Raw genomic sequence first — 18,499 nt, forward strand, 5'->3', positions numbered from 1 at the left:
TCAGGAAAATTCTGTAAGGAATCTACTCTCATTTCTTCCCTTTGGGAAGTGCTTCTTCAGCTTCTGAGATCTCAAAATCCTTACTTTTGACTAATTATTTATTTGAATATAATTTGTAGGATCTTTCTCTATTGGGGACTTTTCAGAGAATATGATTCTAAGTCAGTTCTTTTGGGAACTAGCACTGATAAACTAGATTGTGATTAGCGAGTATGAGGCTGATTCTAGAGTAATCTTCCTTGTATTTGCATTATTCCTTGTATGCTGCAAAGTGCTTGTACTTGAGTGTCACACAAACACCATGTGTACACTATACTATCCTTATTTTACAGCTGAGAAAAATGAGGCTAACTACTAACTTCTCTGAGGTCACACAGCTAGAGTGGAAATGCAGATTTTCTAACCCCCAAGGTCAGGGCTCATTCTACTCTGCTGCTTGACTTGACCTGTATGTGTTTTGTCTGTGCTTCCTTGAATGCTCTTCTCAGTCTTTCAGGGTGCTGCCTCTCCTTAAGGGCCTCCCCCGTTTTCAGCGAGGCTCTTGGAGGTCCCTCCGGAGAGGAGCGGTTTCCTCACTCCCCGTTAGACTCAGTGCCTGGGCGTGGTGCTTGCCGTGGTGCAGCAGCTTGCTCACGGGTGTCTGTCCTCCCCGCGGGACCTGAGATTAGCCACCTTTGAGACACTACCAGAGACGCAGCAGGGAATGTCCTAGCACAGCACCTGCCGTATAAATAAAGAAACGAGTTCTGACTTAGCAGCTCTCTCACTGACTCCAGACTTGAAGTGAATGAAGGGTAGCTGCCATTACAACAAGATAGGAGCCTTCTCATTGGCTTAAAATGGAAATATGAGTTGGTTTTTGCCTTGAATTTCTAATACAGGAACTTTAATATTTATGGAATTTAGCCTGGGCCATGTGATCCTTTTTGAAATAGTAACAAAAATAGCTACTGCTTCTTGAACATTTACTGTGTCTTTAGTACTGTTCAGAGCTCTTTGCACGCAGTAGCTCATTTAATCCTTATAACTGATATTATAATTATTCTTATTTTACAGATTAGGAAATACAGTCACAAAGAGGTTAAGTAACTTGCCCAAGGTCACATAGGCTGCTGACTCAAGTCTGAGCTTTTAACCACAGTTTAACCTAGAGCATTTCAGGTGAATGGGTGCAATTCTGTTTTTCCAAGCCTCAGTCCTTAAAATGATGGAATTGGGTTTGACTAGCATTAAGGTCCACCTTGTTTGATTCCACTTACCTTTTCTTGTCCCCTGCTTTTACATGGCAGGGGCCTCTTTCCCCAGCCCTGTGGTTATCTGCTGTTTGGTTCCAGGATTTTTACATGCAAGCCAGGGACCGTCTAAGGTGAAAGAGTAACGGGCATTTGCCACTTTGCATCTGTCTATAACTTGCTTTTGTTCTGAAAGAGAAGACAAATAAGATATGTTTTTAAAAAATAAAAAACTGAAAACAGGGAAACTGGAAAAAGAGGACAACTTATGTGGATTTTTCTTTTTCAGGTATTTGCTGATTTGCACATGTCTGTGTGTGATGTTTTTGTGTTCTTTTTCTCAAGGCTGTAATATCAGAAATCTCTTTAAGACCATAGGTAAAAAGTGAGATTGTGGGATTAAAAACCCACAGATGTCTGGCTCCTTCTGTGGCTGGTGGTGAGATTTAAACAAACGACATGTCTTTTATATGCTTTTCCTCTTTCTGTCAGCAAAATGGAAGGAGCCCAAACCTCCTTGCTTGCTTATGCTCACATTTTGAGGTGGCAAGAGAAGCTTTAGGCTGTTCAGCTGGAAGGCATCATTTAGGTAAAAGCCTGCTCTTATAAATGAACATTTTTTTTTTTCTCTTGCAAATTCTCTTTCACACTGGCACAAACTGTGGGACTGTTGCGTAGGAGACTCATTTCCATCTCAGGCTCCTATCTTACTGGAGCCAGCCTTCCCGGTCCATCCTAGAGGCGGTCTGCCCAGGAAGTCCATTCTCGCGCTGCGTACACAGCCAAAACAGGATGATTGGAGGAGAGCCTGCTGCAGTCAGAGCTTGCTTTATTTAGTGTAGCGTCTTTGAACCTCAGGGATAGGGGCTGGGAATTACTACTTCTTAAGACTTGATTCTGGGCTTTGGAGTCAGAGCACTGTGCTTGCACCTTGACTCACTGTTTTGCTCTGGGCAGGTTTCTTAACCTCTTAAAGACTTGTATAATTGTGAGAGTGAGGGTACCTCTTTCTGTGTGATTATTGGGAGGGCCTGATCAGATAATGCTTATAAAGGTCCCGGCCACAGACACGTGCAGGCAGCAGAGTGAAACGGTGTAGAGATATACTGTCTAGATTTAGATCCTGACTGCACGACTGTCAAGCTTTCAAGTTTGGGCAGGTTACTTGACCTCTTCCTGCCTTGGTCTCCTCATGTGCATAGGGAGTGAAATAGGGACAGTACTTTCTAGATCTGTTGTGAGGATTAAGTGAGATTCAAAGTGCTTAGAACAGTGCCTGCCGCACAGTAAACCCTCAGTCAGCGTTAGCTTCTAGCATTATCCTAACTCTCCAAAAAAGAGTGGGTTAGAATTGACTGCCACCTGGCAACCCTGCCACATTGCTGTTTTCTAGCCTTGAGTTCTAGTTCTTCCACGTTTATTCCTCTCTCTTTAAGCCCATCCCCGACGGCACTTCGCTCTCTGTCCTGACAGCTTAACTGTAGTCGACTCGGATGGAGCTACCAACTCCACCACTGCAAGCCTGACTGTGAACAAGGCTGTGGACTACCCCCCTGTGGCCAATGCGGGCCCCAACCAAGTGATCACTCTGCCCCAGAACTCCATCACCCTCTTCGGGAACCAGAGCACTGACGATCACGGCATCACCAGCTATGAGTGGTCGCTCAGCCCAGACAGCAAGGGGAAGGTGATGGAGATGCAGGTAGGAAGGAGGAGCACCTATCTGTTCTTGCCCCGGGCAGTTAGAGCGCTGGACTGGGTCACCCATCCGAGGCTTGTTTTTCTCCATCTTAATAACGAAAGTCAGCTTAGTACATAGAACATTGTTTTTTTTTTTTTTTTTTAAAGAAAGGTTACAGGGCCTTCAGTTAACCAATTAGCAAAAACTTTTATCTTGAATATTTAGTATTAGAGGAAAAAACTGATAGCTGTTCTTGGATAATTTCAGGGAGTCGAATTCTTTAGAAACTGCAAGGGTACAAATCTTTTTTATTTTTAAATCAAATTTTTTTTTGGCGTATAGTTGCTTACCAGTGTTGGTTTAGCTTCTGCTGAAGAGTGCACATCTTGAAAGCAAATGTAAAAGTCGCTCAGTCGTGTCCAGCTCTCTGCGACTCCATGGACTATACAGTCTGCAGAATTCTCCAGGCCAGAATGCTGGAGTCGGTAGCCTCCCCCTCCTCCAGGGGATCTTCCCAAACCAGGGATTGAGCCCAGGTCTATCTGCAGGTAGACTGCGCGCCTGCAGTGTGGGAGATCTGGGCTCAATCTCTGAATTGGTAAGTTCCCCTGGAGGAGGGCATGGCAGCCCACCCCGATGTTCTTGCCTGGACAACTCCCATGGACAGAGGAGGCTGGTGGTCACAGCCCGTGGGGTCGCAGAGAGTCGGACATGACTGGGTGACTGAGCACAGCACATCTTGGTGAGCTCTGTTAAAAACCGGAGTAGATAGCCTGACTGCACGGTGAGCATCTTCTCTGAACGTACTTAAGAGGAGACTCAGTCAGTCAACAGGCAGGTTACTAAGTGAAGAAAACTGGGTGGGGGCTGTGGCAAACTGGACAACATAAGCCCTGACTAAAGGGCTCAGCAGCCCCTCGAGTTCAGCTGGTTGCTGCCACTTTGGAGTACGGTCCCAGTGTTGTCAGATCCTCCAGCTTTTCAAGAGAAGACAAGTCTAGACTTTTACATGAACTTTGCCAGCTTTTAAGACCCTAAGACTGAATAAAATACCTGCAAGCTGGATTCAGCCCAGAGGCTGCTAGGTTTTGCATACTGTTCTAGAAGTTCCTGCATTGGCAGTTGTCTCTAAATTATCTGTAATATCCCTTCTGACACTCAGGAGTCTTATGCTTTCGTATTTGAGGCATGACTTAAAGCTCACATTTCATCCGGCTTTAGTGTAAGTATTATATGAGGTTTCTCTGCTGTCACAGAATCTGTTCAGGCCTGTAAGGGGACAGCACAGCATTACAAAGCATCTTGAGTTGTTGCTGCTGTGTTTGATTGAGGCAGCTTTGTTAGGCATCACACTTTGTTACAGCACTGTTTTTTAAATCGTGTTATTTTGTTATATGTTCATGGTCTTTTTGGCTTGAGTCATAGAAATGGATCTTGGTTATCTCTGCACATTTTCCTGTACTCCCTTCCCTCGTGAGAGCTCTGACTTTATTTGAAACTGTTGCTATGTCAGAGGGTTATTCCCTTGAAGGGTCAAGCCTTTTTAACAAGATGTTCCATAGTGTCTGATTGAGTATTCACTAATAGGGAGGTGGTGGCCCAGTACCAACCTAGGTTTAGAAAACTGGGTAAATTATGTAGACCAGAGAAGGACTTACTGTATGGTATGATTCTGAGAGTCCACTTCTCTGTATTTATTCATTCAGGGGGTTAGAACACCGACCCTGCAGCTCTCTGCCATGCAAGAAGGAGACTATACTTACCAGCTCACAGTGACTGATACAATAGGACAGCAGGCCACCGCTCAAGTGACTGTTATTGTGCAACCTGGTGAGTTCTGACCTTGTGGCAGGCTCTTCTGTTGGCTGGTCCTTTGACCCTTGGGTCAGAAGAGGGCTTGGGTTCTGAGCTATATGAGGGTAGAAGTGGGAGTTACGCATCTACCATCCCTCGGCAACTTCAATTGTCCCTTCCCCTGGTGCCTTCTTCATAGGCACAGAGAAAGAGTATTTCATAGCCTCGTTTGTGCCCTTGCTCTTGGCTGATCACTGTGCCTTCAGGGGCAGCTAGCAGATGGTCTCTGCCATCCCAAATCTTTTTTTTTTTTTTTATCCACCTTGCAGTTTGCAGGATCTCAGTTCCTTGACCAGGGATTGAACCCAGTCCACGGCAGTGAAATCCTAACAGACCTAGATCACTAGGGAACTCCTCCTACCATGTCCTTTAAGGGCCAGCTTAAAGCCTGCTTCCTCAAGAAAGCCCTGCCTTATCTCAGGCCCTTTCATTTAAACTCCTATAGCATTATACTTCAAATTTAGCATGGCGCTGTAACTTCATTATGTTCTGCCATGTTCTTTCCGAGTTGTTTTATACGTTTTGGTCTTATATTCTTCATTGTGAGCTCCCTGACGATACCCTTACCTCCCACAGTATCTGAAAGTTCTGTGGGTGGAGAGGCAGAGTCCTTGAGGCTTCCAGAACATATGTCCCAGTTGGTTCCTCTGTCTTCCCAGCTGGACTGCCTGCTTTTGACCTCCAAGTCTCTGTCTTCTAGAAAACAACAAGCCTCCACAGGCAGATGCAGGCCCAGATAAAGAGCTGACTCTTCCCGTGGATAGCACAACCCTGGATGGCAGCAAAAGCTCCGATGACCAGAAAATTATCTCATATCTTTGGGAAAAAACACAGTGAGTACTGACACGAAACCCTTGTGTTTGCAAAGGCACCAGACCTTTGAAGAGCTAGGTTTTACTTGCCTTTAAGAGTTTACTTTCTTATTAGCTTATCCAAGGGGGATTACTGAGAAAGAAATGTTTGTAGTTCCAAACTTCAACTCTAAGGAAATGATATAATTTTTATAAGAAAGAAAGAGAATGCTTACCATCAACTGTCCCCAGGTAGTACTTTGTGGTTCTGGTGCTGTTACAGGTACAATTGTCTGCTGAAATGCATAGTTTAATTACACTTGAGAGGCAGGATGGAAGGGGTAATGAAGCAGAAAAGTACCGTTGCTCAGAATTAACTGGGCAAGGCTGGCAGGGGGGATGGGGCAGAGCAGCTATTAAGGAGAACTGAAAATTCATCTGCAAAACGAAAGCATTACTCTGTTATTGTTTCCTTGAAGATACTGGTTACCACTTAAGTTAGCCAGAGGCCAAAGGCAGTAACTGAAATAAAACTAATTAAATTGGAACTTCCTAATCGAACCATTCCTGGTTCTCAGTTTCTTTCATTTCCTTTAAGCCATGACAAAAGGAATTCAGATTGTATGCAGGATCCCACAGGAAGCGAAAGAATTCCAAGAAAGAGTTAAAAGCATTCTCAGTTTCCAAAGATAGCAGCTACAGGAGAGACTGGGTTTTTTGGTTTTGGTTTTGACTGGGACGTTAGAAATGGGTAGGTAAGGGCTGTAATTTGACTTGAAAAGCATTTGATTTATGATTGGTGAGTTGGAGTCTAGAAATTATTTTGCTTAGCTTTTGTTGTCTAGAAATTATTTTGCTTAGCTTTTGTTTTCTTTCTTTTAGAGAACCTAATTTTCCTCAACCTAGCATGTTTTAATTATAACTGTTTGTTGAAGATACAGCAGATAAACCATTTAGTTGAGTTTTATTAGTGTTTACAGCAGAAGTAATGCCTAGCATGGCTTCTTGGAGGCGAATCTGTTTTAAGAGGGGCGGCTGGGGTCACGGGTGTACGTTTAAAACAACACAAGCAAAACCCTGGGAGTGTGCAGCTTTCTCTGGGTGTCCCTCGGTCTTAAGGAACGCTCTGAGGCGTTTTGGCCCTTGAGCAGAAGGGCTGTCTGCTGGGGGTAGTGTTGTGCCTGCATGTTGGCGCAGAGCTCACTCCCCTGCCACAGGCTCCTTGTGAGGCCGCCAGGGACAAGGAAGATACCGGCGTTCTGGGTCCTCTGTGGCCCCTGTCTAGGAGCGGGAGGGAGTTTTGCTTATGCAGCTGCTATGCTAAGAAGAGGATGGTTTTCCCCTGAGTGCTCTCTGCAGCCTTGGCCTATTTCCTCTCCCTGACTTTTCAGCAGGAGGGAATTTGGCGTGTGATTAAGAAATGCATTTTGCTTCTTTGCTGGCAAGAACTGAACCAACTACTGGGCCAGAAATGCTTTTCAGAAACATGACTCTTAAATCATTCTTTTGATCAGAGACCTGCTCAGAGCACTTTCTTCCTTTTGCAAACTGGAACAGCACAGAGTTTGGATGTTCTAGAAGCTCTCATAAAGGATAAGGCTAAAAGTGTCTGAAAGCAGGTGAATGGAATTTTCTGATCAGCAGGTAGCTTGTATTTTTGGGGCCGGATGACACTCTGTCCAAATGGAATATTTTTAAACATGCCCTCTCGAGGTGAAGGAAACAATAGTTCATGTCTTAGCTGAGGCAGTAATTGTCTGCTCCTGCTGAGTCGGGGACAGGAGAGCAGTAGACAGGTGCAGCTCCTCCCTCTGGCTTCTCTTTGTCTAGGGGACCTGACGGGGCACAGCTCGAGAATGCTAACGGCAGTGTCGCCACTGTGACTGGGCTGCAAGTGGGGACCTACGTGTTCACCTTGACCGTCAAGGATGCGAGGAACCTGCAAAGCCAGAGCTCTGTGAATGTCATTGTCAGAGAAGGTATATCTTGCCGCCTTGGGTTGGTACAGCAGCCTCTGGGTCAGATAAGTAAAGAATCCATCATCTCTTGTTTGTTTGAAGAATTGACTAGAGACAAAAGGTAGAGAAGAAAGTTAGGGATAAGGGCAGCTGTTATTTGCTTTTCTAAAACAGTCTTTGGTTGAGTGGCTTTTAAGGTAAATTTTAGCTTCTTGTTTTCCCTCCCTCCCGTCTTCCCTCCTCAGTTGAATAGGAAGAGAATTAAGGTTTTTCCCTTTGCATTTTTATTTTATCTCTGCTGCTAAGTCCCTGGGTCTCTGTAGCTCTCCTGCTAGCTGCAGTGACCCCTGCTGTCCAGCCGTAGAATGACTGCCCCGCACTGTTGCTTCCTATGCTCCTCCTGGGAGCCGGCACGCTTAGGCCGGCTTAACAGGAGTGGCTTAGCCTTGCTGTGGTGTGCGGGCACGATGATCAGTAATGGTCTTGGGAGAGGCCCATAAGCTGATAGTGGGAAAAACTATCGGATATGCAGATGACCCCCCAGCACAGTACCCGGAACCCAGTGACTGGAGAGCACGCACTGAGGAAACAGCTGCAGGTGGGGCCCCGGGAAGAAAAGTGTCTCTCTCCTTTTCCCCTATTAAAGTGCTAAGGAAGGAATCAAAAAAAGATGTTCAGAGAATAACATTTTAAGCCACATTTTGAAGATAATATGTAGTATCAGCTGATGAAACCTGAACTTCAGGGCTTTAACCACTTTAGGCCTTTGTTTCCAAACATCTTCTATCACCAAAGCAGAGAAATGGATTCCTTCCAGGGAGGCTGCTGTGAGAATTTAGGAAGACACTGTACTTGTCCCCTCTGCTGGACAGTGCCGGGGACCATTTCTTTGGGTGGCACTGGTGGTGGTAACTCTACACTGTTCATTGCTGGTGTGGATAAGCACTTAAAATGGTTCTTCAGTTAGGATGTTTTTGATGTTTTATTTTCTCACAAGCACCATGAAGAAGCATTTCTTTTTTTTTCTGAATGATATATTTTTTTCAATGGTTTCTCTTTGTTTAGAAATGAACAAAGCACCTGTAGCCAAGATAGCTGGGAATGTGGTAATTACCTTGCCCACGGACACAGCAGAGCTGGACGGCTCCAAGTCCTCAGATGACAAAGGAATAGTCAGCTACCTCTGGACTCGAGATGAGGGGAGCCCAGCAGCAGGGGTAAGTATGCCAGGAGGTGGAGAGCTCCACGGGTCAGGTGGTGAGATGGGGAGAGGAGGCTGAGTCAAGCACTCCAGGACCTGTTTTAACCAAGTGGTCTCTTGTGTCAAACCTGGATTGTGCTCTGAAATCCAGGGAGATTAAATGGCTTGCCTAGGGTCACCCCTCAAGCTCATGTGGAACAGAACGTAATTCTGTTCTCTGATCCTCATCGCTGTGGGTTGTGATGCCATCACAGAGCAGGAACTCAAAGCCATCTACCCAGAGGGGGCTTAGCTATGACAGACGCAGCTGACTCCCATGCAAGGAGTATGGTTTTGTTCTGCAACATTGCCATATCGTTCCACCCCACAGGAGGTGTTAAATCACTCTGACCACCACCCTGTCCTCTTTCTTTCCAACCTGGTCGAGGGAACCTACACATTTCACCTGAAGGTGACGGATGCGAAGGGTGAGAGTGACATAGACCGGACCACGGTGGAGGTGAAACCTGGTGAGTTCATTTGGTGAGGAGCCGGAGTGGAGTTGCTGGGTCAGCCCAGCAGGGCCTGGATCCTGAGACCCTTCCCCCAGCATGGACAGAGCCAGATGGCATATCCAGCTTTAAAACAATCTAGAATCCCCAAGCTAAGAACTGTAGAGACTCTGTTCCACCAAGACCTCTCCTACGCACACAGAAACGCGGACCTCCCCTGCTTAGCTCAGACGGAGAAACAGAAGCTCAGAGAGGGCAGGGCTTGGTCAGCCTCGCAGCCGTTGTGTCAGAGCCAGGCCCTCGGGCCCCTGGGCCGGCACTTTCTCCTCCACGTGTGACTGGTGACGAGGGCTCGGGCTGCTTTGGGAATCTGAGCACAGGAATAACTCGAGTCATGATGTCTCATCAGCACCCAGCTGCAGAAAACAATTTATTTTTGTAAGTTGAGCCTCAGGCTTTATCTGACAACCCCCGGGGAAGGTAAAGTAACTGGTGTCCTTTACATTTTTCAGATTTGCAGAAATAAAATTCCTTTCTTAAATAGAACCATGTTTTTGTTTTGTTTCGAGGCTAATTTGGTATTAGGGAGGAAACGAGTACAGGGTGGGATAGAGTGTTATAAATTCCTGAGCATCTGATGAGAAGGTATAAACTTTAAACCTACTCTTTATTAGGTTTAAGGCCAGGCTTATGTACAGATGTCTTAGAAGGGAAGGGATCTTGGCAGGTCTTCCAGTCCTTGCCCTGCCTCTCTGAAGGACAACAGCCAAGACACTGTGAAGTCTCCTCTGTGTTTAGAATCACATCACAGATAGTCTCTAATTATGTAAATGATACATCAGAACAGACAAATGGTGCATCAAGTATGTGAAGAAGATATTCTGAATAGCCACTTTTAACTTCCACATATAGAACAGTCTTTAGGACATAATCAAAAGTAAGACATAATGGTCTCACAATTCTAGAGTTGTGAATACATTGTCCAGCTGTGATGTTGTTTTAAGGAAATCCTTGTTTCTTGGCTGCCTGGATTTCCTTCGTGTTTATGGTTTTCAAACCTGTAGGGCAGGTGCATTCCCATTGGTAAGAATGTTGGCATAGAAAATTTCCCTCCCGTTATTGCATACAAAGTACAGCAGTCACTGAAAATCAGGTTGGATCAGGAGAGATTGCTGGACACTCACCACTTTGGTCTGGAGAGCTCAGCAAAGCCAGTTGGGCGGAGACTTTTAGAACAAACATTGAAGTGTTTCTCTTTTCCCCACTTCCTGCACTAAACCCCATTGATTTGGTCTGGGCCCCAGCACACGTGTGGTGTTTCTCAGTTTAGTGGAGAGACCAGGAATGCTCCAGAGGCTCTCCAAGCCAGCCCCAGATTGCCGGGCTCAGGACGAAGCAATGGGGGGGTTCACCATGGGGCCTTTCCGTTTTGAAGGCGGTCACTTGCATTTCTGAATGCTCTCACCACGTTCTCTCCTGGGCCAGCGCACAGGCACAGTGGCAGGTCTGTGTTAACTCTCCTACTTCTAAAGCCATGACTGATCCACATGCTTTCCAGATCCCAGGAAAAACAACCTGGTGGAGATCATCTTGGATGTCAACGTCAGTCAGCTAACTGAGAGGCTGAAGGGGATGTTCATCCGCCAGATTGGGGTCCTCCTGGGGGTGCTGGACTCCGACATCATTGTGCAAAAGATTCAGCCGTACACGGAGCAGAGGTAGCTGGGCATGAATGGGGGGAGACGAGGAAAGACCAGGGGTCCCCTGGGCTTCTTGCCTGAGCTGATAAAGTAGCGTGGGTAGATAGAGAAGAGTGGGCTCTCTGACCAGGAACCACTCATGGTGTTCATTTCTTTAACGAAGAAGAAATGTACTCTTTAGGACAGGTCATGTGCTCTGTGCTAGACACTGCAGCAGGTTATAAGGTCAGAAGAGGGCCATGATGTTTGAAGACCATGTTTTAGTAAGGGAGATGATCAAGTAAATACATAACATCAATGCATAGTGGCTTTGACAGAAGGCCAGTTGGAAGTAGATAGGGTAGGAGGTCCCCAGAAAAAGAGAATCAGGCTTTTCTTAGCTTAAGCCATTTTTGGCCTAAGCCATTTTATGATCTAAACCTGGCTACAGTGCTTGCCCTTGAGGTCTCACTAATTAATGATCTTAAGGGAAGAAAGAAAGCAGGGACAGGGAGTTCCCTAGTGGCCTCGTGGTTAGGATTCTAGCCTTTCACGCCATAGCCCAGGTTCAATCCCTGGTTGGGGAACAGAGATCCCACGAGTCATGCAGTGTGACCAAAGCGAAAAAAGAATTCAGGACCCAGTGATTCTTCTCAGGGAAGAGAAGTAACAATAGCAAAAATAATAAATCAGTTGTAAAGACTCCCAGTTCTGTTCCAGTGGTAAAGATATCCTGAAGCACTCATCCACCAGATCAACTGGAACCTAAGAAATCACATTGACTTTTTCTGAGCCTCATGATTTCAATCAGCTAAAGCTTGGACTCTGTCGACCTGTGTCCCATTTCTGTGCTGAATTCTGTGCTCAAGCCCATCATGAATGTGCATGGCCCCTTAGTGTAAAACTTCCCCAGTTTTGCCACTTAGGGAGACACTGCTTTGGGAAAGATCCCTGGTGTTCTCCTCACCTGCCGCAGGTGATACATTCTTCCTTCTTCTCACCTTTGGGGCTCGGTTGTGTCTTTTGGCTCAATACCACCTAGAGGAGAACCCAGTTTTGGGGTAACACTATCATGGAGATACAGGCAAGGGTGATTATTTTTTCAGGAGAATTTGGGATTGAGGTAGTTCAAAGATTTTCCGGAAGTAAAACTTAAACTGATCAAGCATAGAAGGACAAGGAGGAAATTCAGCATAGGGGAACAGCATGAACAGTATTCCTGTGATATGAACGTAGAATTTGCTCTGGAAGAAGCCGTTGAGTTCAGAGCACTTACCCGGCCCTAAGATGTGGTGGACAGTAGGCTTTCTCTGTAGACTCAGGACAGTCATAAGCAGGCCAGGCAGGTCAGTTTGAATAGTTTGGGTGGGAGGACTCCGAAGTTAGTTTGTTTTGTATGTGAAGTTTTTGTTTATTTTTGAAGCAAGGATATTAGTTCTTTTTTTTTTTTAAGGGAGGTTGGTAGTGTGGAGGCTAAAACTGAAATAGGAAGAGACCAAAGGCTGGGAGACAAATCAGGAAGCTTTTGGACTAGTCTAGGAAAAGGGTGCTAACACCGAATGAGGTAGTGGCTGTAGAAATGGCAGAAGATGTGAGGGAATTAAAAGAACTTCAGAGTAAATCAGTAGGACTTAGTGACCCTTTTGGAATGAAACTGAGTGAACCGTCAAATATGAGAATTTTCATTTGCATGCCTGGATAGATGGTGGGCGCTGAGATTAGGGATACAGAAGGAACCAGTTTCAAAAAAAAGATAATGAGTTCAGTTTTGACTGTTGAACTTGGGGTGTCTTGGGCTTCCCTGGTAGCTCAGACGGTAAAGAATCTGCCTGCAATGCAGGAGACCTGGGTTCAGTCCCTGGGCTGGGAAGATCCCCTGGAGAAGGGAATGGTTACCCACTCTAGTACTTTTGCCTGGGAAATCCCGTGGACACAGGAGCCCGGTGGGCTACGGCCCATGGCATTGCAGAGTTGGACATGATTGAGTGACTAACAAACACTTTCACACGGGCTGCATAGGGAGATGCTTCACCAGGTGGTAGGATGTATCGGTTGGAGCCTGAGGAGGGAGGAAAGGGCAGAGGTCAGGAGTCACGGTACAGGCAGGGTTAAAGCCGTGAGGATGGGTGAGTCACACTGGGAGAGTGTCAGGAGGGTTGAGGACAGAGCTCTGGAGAACATCAATATTTAAGAGGAAGGCAAAGAAAGAAGGGCCAGCAAAGGAAACTAAGAAACAGCAGTCAGAGAAGTGGGAGGAGAACCAGATGGGAGCCGCCTGCTGGAAGCTAAGAGACAGGCTGGCAGTGAAGGGGTGGGCTGCCAGAGGACTCAGGTGCTACAGAGACAGGTGTGGTGAGCACGCAAAACAGACCTTTGAGTTTGTGATTAGTAGATCATCAGAACTCAAGTGAGATCATTTCACTTAGATGCTGGGAGCAAAGCTTTTTCATGGTTTGAGAGTACAGAGACGGTACAATGCCTCTTCGAAGAGGCTGGTGTTGAAAACAATATGGGAGACGAGCTCAAAAGAACACCTTTTAAAGATGGGAAATACTTGAACATTTTTATAGACTGAGGGAAAGATGTAGAAGAAAAGTAGATGGTGGGGACATGGGTTATAAATGGAGGTAGTTCTGGGGGACTGGCTGTGGACAGAGCAGGCGCACCACTTCCTCTGGAGATGGGAGGAGAGGAGGGAAGATGTGCTCTTACGGGTGAATTTAGAAGTAGAGAAGGACGACATTTGAAAGGGTTAGTACAAACGTCCAGTTTCTCTAGTACCAACGTCCAGTTTCTCTGAAACTGGAGGCAAGGCCATCTGCTTCGAGGAGGTAAGAGTGAAGTGGACAGGCCGAGGAAAGTGGTGAAGGCTGAGAACACCCACTCCAGGAAAGGATGCTGGCTTTGGGCAGTACTGGGGTCTCACCCAAGGTCAGAGACAGGAAGTCAGAGCAGCAGTTTCAGCTCCGGCCGCACAGCTGTATCGCTCAGAGCTTTTATGAACAAACCATCCCCCAAGCCTCGCCCCCAAAGGTGATGGTTCAGTTGGTCTGGAGTAAGGTCTGAGCACCTAAATTTTAAAACCCTCCAGGTGAATCTGATACGCAGTCAGGGTTCACTGGGTCGGAGACAGCATGATGATGAGTACTTTCTTTTGAAGCTCTGCTTAGCAGCCTGGGAATAGGAACAGGAAGGTGGCTGCCGGGATCGATGAAGCTGGTGGGAATTGGCTGGGACAAAGCAGTGGCGAGACTCCAGTGAGAGCGCGGGCGAGAGCGCTGTGGACGGGGCTGCTCGCAGAACTGCCGTCCCTGCCTCTGAGGCACAAGGGAGAGACAGGCGTCTGGGTTTCTGGTTTGGCCTTGATGGGCTTTGCTGAGGAATTCAGGAGGAGGATATGATTGGAGGGAGAGAGAGAGTGTTATTACGATGGGAAAGAGCATGGGCCTCTCCCCAGGCAGCCCGGCCTCTGTCAGGGGCAGCTCTGTGACAGTGGGCAGGTGACTGTATCTCTCCAAACCCGTCCTTCACCTATAAAAATTCTAGCAGCCATTTTGAAGGCTTGGTGAAGATTACATAAGATAATGTTTAAGTAGTCCCTCCCTAACACATAATGAGTTAGTTAGTAATTATTATCAGTCTATTTTGAAACATGTTGGGTTTGAGATGTCTGTGGTAGATCTGCTGTAAATACTCCAGCAAGCATCTGTAGGTATAGATTTGGTCACTCAGGAGAGACATGGGGAGAGGAGATAAAGCTTTGAGGGTTGTTTGTGTGTAGATGGAAATGGAAACTGTAAGCGTGAACTAGGTCACTAGGAGAAAATGTGAGAAACGGCCACGTCTTTTTAAATCAGTTTTCACTGGACTGTCGTTGTTTCTCAGTGTTGAGTCAGTTTCTGCTGAGCAGCGGTGAATCAGTTACACATAAGCCCATATCCACTCTTTTCTTTAACTAATTCATTTTTAATTTGAGGATAAGTGTTTTACGATATTGTGTTGGTTTCTGCCATACATCAACATGAATCAGCCACAGGCATACAAATGTCCCCTCCCTCTCACAGCTCCTTCCCACGTCCCGCCTCACCCTGCCCCTCTAGGTAGTCAGAGTCCACTCGTTTTTAGATTTCCTCCTGTTTAGGTCTCCAGAGAGCATTGCGTGGAGTCCCCTTGGTATACAGTAGGTGCTCACTAATCATCTATTTTACATGTAGCATGAGAGATGACCACAGATCTTATGGGAAAGATTTGTTTCTTGATTCTGGAGCTTATGATACCCCATTTTTAGCCTCACTACGCAGTGAACTTTTAAAAGTCTTTTAGGAAAGGACTTCCAAACTTTCATGTCAGTCCACACATAGAAGATGATACTGTTTCTATGACACTTTGAGATAAATACACACAGTTGGGATTACACTAAACGAAGCTGGTCCAGGCCCTCAGTTATGAGACTATATGGAGTCACAAAGCAGGCTGCCAAAAATGGAGGCCAAGGCCTAGTGAATAGATTCCATGCCACCCAGAAGTGAGCTCAGACGTTGTCTACCTTGGACAGAAGTTGACAGTCAGCGAGCAAACAGATCTGGACCTAGAATAACATAGTCTTGTACCAGCCACACCATCATGTCAGACTTGCCTTGTTGCTGCCGTGGTCATTATCACTTTGGCCATGTTTTGACCTGCGGATAATGCTTTGATACCATGCAGCAATTTACGTTTTAGAAAACACTGTGGTTTTTCTTTTTTTTTTTTTTTTTGTGGTTTTTCTTATAGATAATCTAGGCACAAACCCAACAGCACTACACTCTCAGCTGTTAAAAGGGTGACAGCAGGATGTACCCAAAACTAAATCCCTGTGTTTCTGACCTCCAGTTACCTTTTGGAATAGGTCGTCTTGTTAATTAGGGCAGCTTAGGGCTTTTCTAAAAGCATAGGCTTTGGAGTCAGGCATATCAGGGTTGGGATCTGGCTCTGCCATAATTAACTGTGTGACCTTGGGCAAGCTGCTTAACCCCTCTGAGCCCCATGTTGTCCTCTGTAGGAGGGAGGTGATGCTGGGCAGCCCCGTTCTCACTCTGACTTGCTGTGAGAGAATGTGTGTAGTACTTAGCACAGTGTCGGCACGTACAGAAGGTACTTAGCAAATGTCCAGTTGACAGCCTCAGCCCATTCATACTGTTGCATGTCTCCGCAGCACCAAGATGGTATTTTTTGTTCAGAATGAGCCTCCTCACCAGATCTTCAAAGGCCAGGAGGTGGCAGCAATGCTCAAGAGTGAGCTGCAGAAGCAAAAGGCAGACTTTCTGATATTCAGAGCGCTGGAAATCAGTACTGTCAGTGAGTAGTTGTGGGGAGTTGGGAATGAGAGCCTGCCCAGTGCCCGCAGCTCACCTGTCATCCCTGCTATCCTGGGGCTTCATTTCTGGTTCTCTGGGAATTAGGAAATAGTCACTTTCCTCCACTACCATTATCATGAAAGAGTCCCAACTCATTGCAGAGCTTCTTCACCTGGGGTCTCTGGGCCCCTGAGACAGCGTTCAGAGGAGCTGTGAATTCAAATGGGGGAAAAAAATTAATTATATCTTTGTTTTCATGAGCCTCTGACTGAAATTTACTCTTTTCCTCAATCACAAACTACTGTAGTATTAAGAGAACATGCGACTTTAAGGCAATAGAAATTCAGATAGTTTTGTTTCATACCACTTGATGAAATAGCATTTTTTATTCATCACTACTTCAAAATTATAACAGTTGTCAGACACTGTTATAATCTTATTAATATTTTAATAAAGACATATTATCTTTAAAGTTTTATATTTTTAAATTCTTCAAAAACATGTTTAGTATAATCGCCTTCCTCTATAATACTATGTCTTTTATCTTGGCAATTAATTATTCTGGGAAGAAGGTCTGTGGGACATGAAAGATTAAGAACTGCTGATATGGAAAACAGCAAGTAAAAACAGTCTGGAGCCTTTCTGACTGCTCCGGTTGTGTCCAGCCATGATGGTGATCTGGGGGTCCCGTCCCGTTTTCATGGGCCCTGGAAGGCGGTCATCTTCCAGCTCTGACCCCTGTGGCCCTGCTTCCCTCTCCTGTACTTGCAGCGTGCCAGTTGAACTGCTCTGACCATGGCCACTGTGATTCATTCACCAAACGCTGTGTCTGTGACCCCTTTTGGATGGAGAATTTCATCAAGGTGCAGCTGAGGGATGGAGACAGCAACTGTGGTGAGCTTCCTGCTTTGACTGTGCCAGCTGGTTTGGCACTGACTGAGGCTCTGAGTTGAGTGGGTGGCTGTTGGTGTTTCCAAGGCAGATGAGCAAGCAGGGAGAAGAACTTTGTGTATTTGCTGTTTGCAGAGGACTTAATACTTCCTTCCTCCGCACTTGTTCAAGGTTAGAGGAAAGCTCTGAAGCAGTTTTTTGTGGTTTTCTTTTGTTGTTGTTTTTTGGCCAGGCCTTGTGGCTTGTTGGATCTTTCTTTCTTAGTTGCCTGACCAGGGATTGAACCCAGGCCTCAGCAGTGAAAGTGCCAAGTCCTAACCACCAGACCGCCAGGGAATTCCCCTAAAGCAGTTGTTTAAAACGAAACAAAGCTTAAATCAGACCAACCACAAAACGCAGCATAAATGAACCCAGCCGTACGGCCTCCTGCCCTTTCGGAGGGCCTGTGTGCTCTCGCCCTTGGAAGCCCGTAGATTTCCACTCCCCTCTCTTCCTCTGTTGAAGCTCATTGCAGCCTGCCCCGCTGCCCCAGGGTCTCAGAGCCAAGCTAGGAAACACCGTTTCAAATTTCAGCTGCTTTTATCTCTAAGGTCTCATCTTCCCTGGGGAGCCCTGGGGACCATTTTGTCTTGCCCAAGCTGGGCAGCCCAGACCTCCCTTCTAGCCTGTCTCTCCACCACCCTTACCATTTCGTTTTTCTTGGCAGAGTGGAGCGTGTTATATGTTATCATTGCTTCCTTTCTCATTGTTGTTGGCTTGGGGATCCTGTCCTGGACTGTAATCTGTTGTTGTAAGAGGTAAGATGCACTTGCCCTGTAAATTTGTTCAGGCTCCTAATTACATGTTTGTTCATTGGAGAGATATCTGGCCCTTCTGCATGGGGGCGCTAAGTCCTGGGTTTTTTCCCTTACCGTCGCTGTTACTTGCCCACCTACAGCATGCACAAAAAAGGTCTCCTTACCTTCCGACGCTCCTAAGGGGGTGAGTGGCTGTCACTGCAGTGATTTGCAACCTGGAAAACGTGGCTGTGGCTGAGTGGGCATTGGGAGGGCCTGGGGCATAGACCTGGCTTACATCTGTCTCTAGGGTTTGTGAGCTTTAGTACTCCACACCTCAGCCTCACCACTGTTCCCCATGGATTCTTAATTTGTCTGCCTCCCCTTCGATTTGAAAGTCATGTGTGTGTATGTTTTCTTGTAATTATAGACTTAGGTTAGTCATGGTTAAGTCTTTCAGGTTTTTTTCATTTAGTCCTCCTATCTAGTCTTATAATATTTGAGAATAATATTTATTATTTTTCTCATCATTATTAATAATAGGTGTCAATTCTGTGTTTACTGTGTGCCAAGTACCATGATGACATTTTATAGGTAATATCTTTTTTA

General features: G+C 46.0%; 1 protein-coding gene across 5 annotated transcripts in view; it reads left to right on the forward strand.

Moving 5' to 3' along the window:
* KIAA0319L (KIAA0319 like) overlaps window positions 1-18,499 on the forward strand; it is a 94,599-nt gene that overhangs the window by 70,304 nt on the left and 5,796 nt on the right. For 4 of the 5 annotated variants that reach the window (XM_043875785.1, XM_043875787.1, XM_043875784.1 and 1 more), the window contains exons 10-19: window positions 2,706-2,934; window positions 4,620-4,743; window positions 5,468-5,600; window positions 7,389-7,537; window positions 8,582-8,733; window positions 9,088-9,226; window positions 10,767-10,926; window positions 16,082-16,224; window positions 16,995-17,117; window positions 17,821-17,911. In XM_043875785.1, the coding sequence (XP_043731720.1) occupies window positions 2,706-2,934; window positions 4,620-4,743; window positions 5,468-5,600; window positions 7,389-7,537; window positions 8,582-8,733; window positions 9,088-9,226; window positions 10,767-10,926; window positions 16,082-16,224; window positions 16,995-17,117; window positions 17,821-17,911 (1,443 nt within the window). Of the gene's footprint in view, window positions 1-2,705; window positions 2,935-4,619; window positions 4,744-5,467; window positions 5,601-7,388; window positions 7,538-8,581; window positions 8,734-9,087; window positions 9,227-10,766; window positions 10,927-16,081; window positions 16,225-16,994; window positions 17,118-17,820; window positions 17,913-18,499 lie in introns of those variants that run through there. The other variant, XM_043875789.1, reaches the window with a different exon arrangement.

This window comes from Cervus elaphus, chromosome 20 (assembly GCF_910594005.1).
Source record: "Cervus elaphus chromosome 20, mCerEla1.1, whole genome shotgun sequence".
In the NCBI taxonomy this organism is placed as follows: Eukaryota; Metazoa; Chordata; class Mammalia; order Artiodactyla; family Cervidae; genus Cervus; species Cervus elaphus.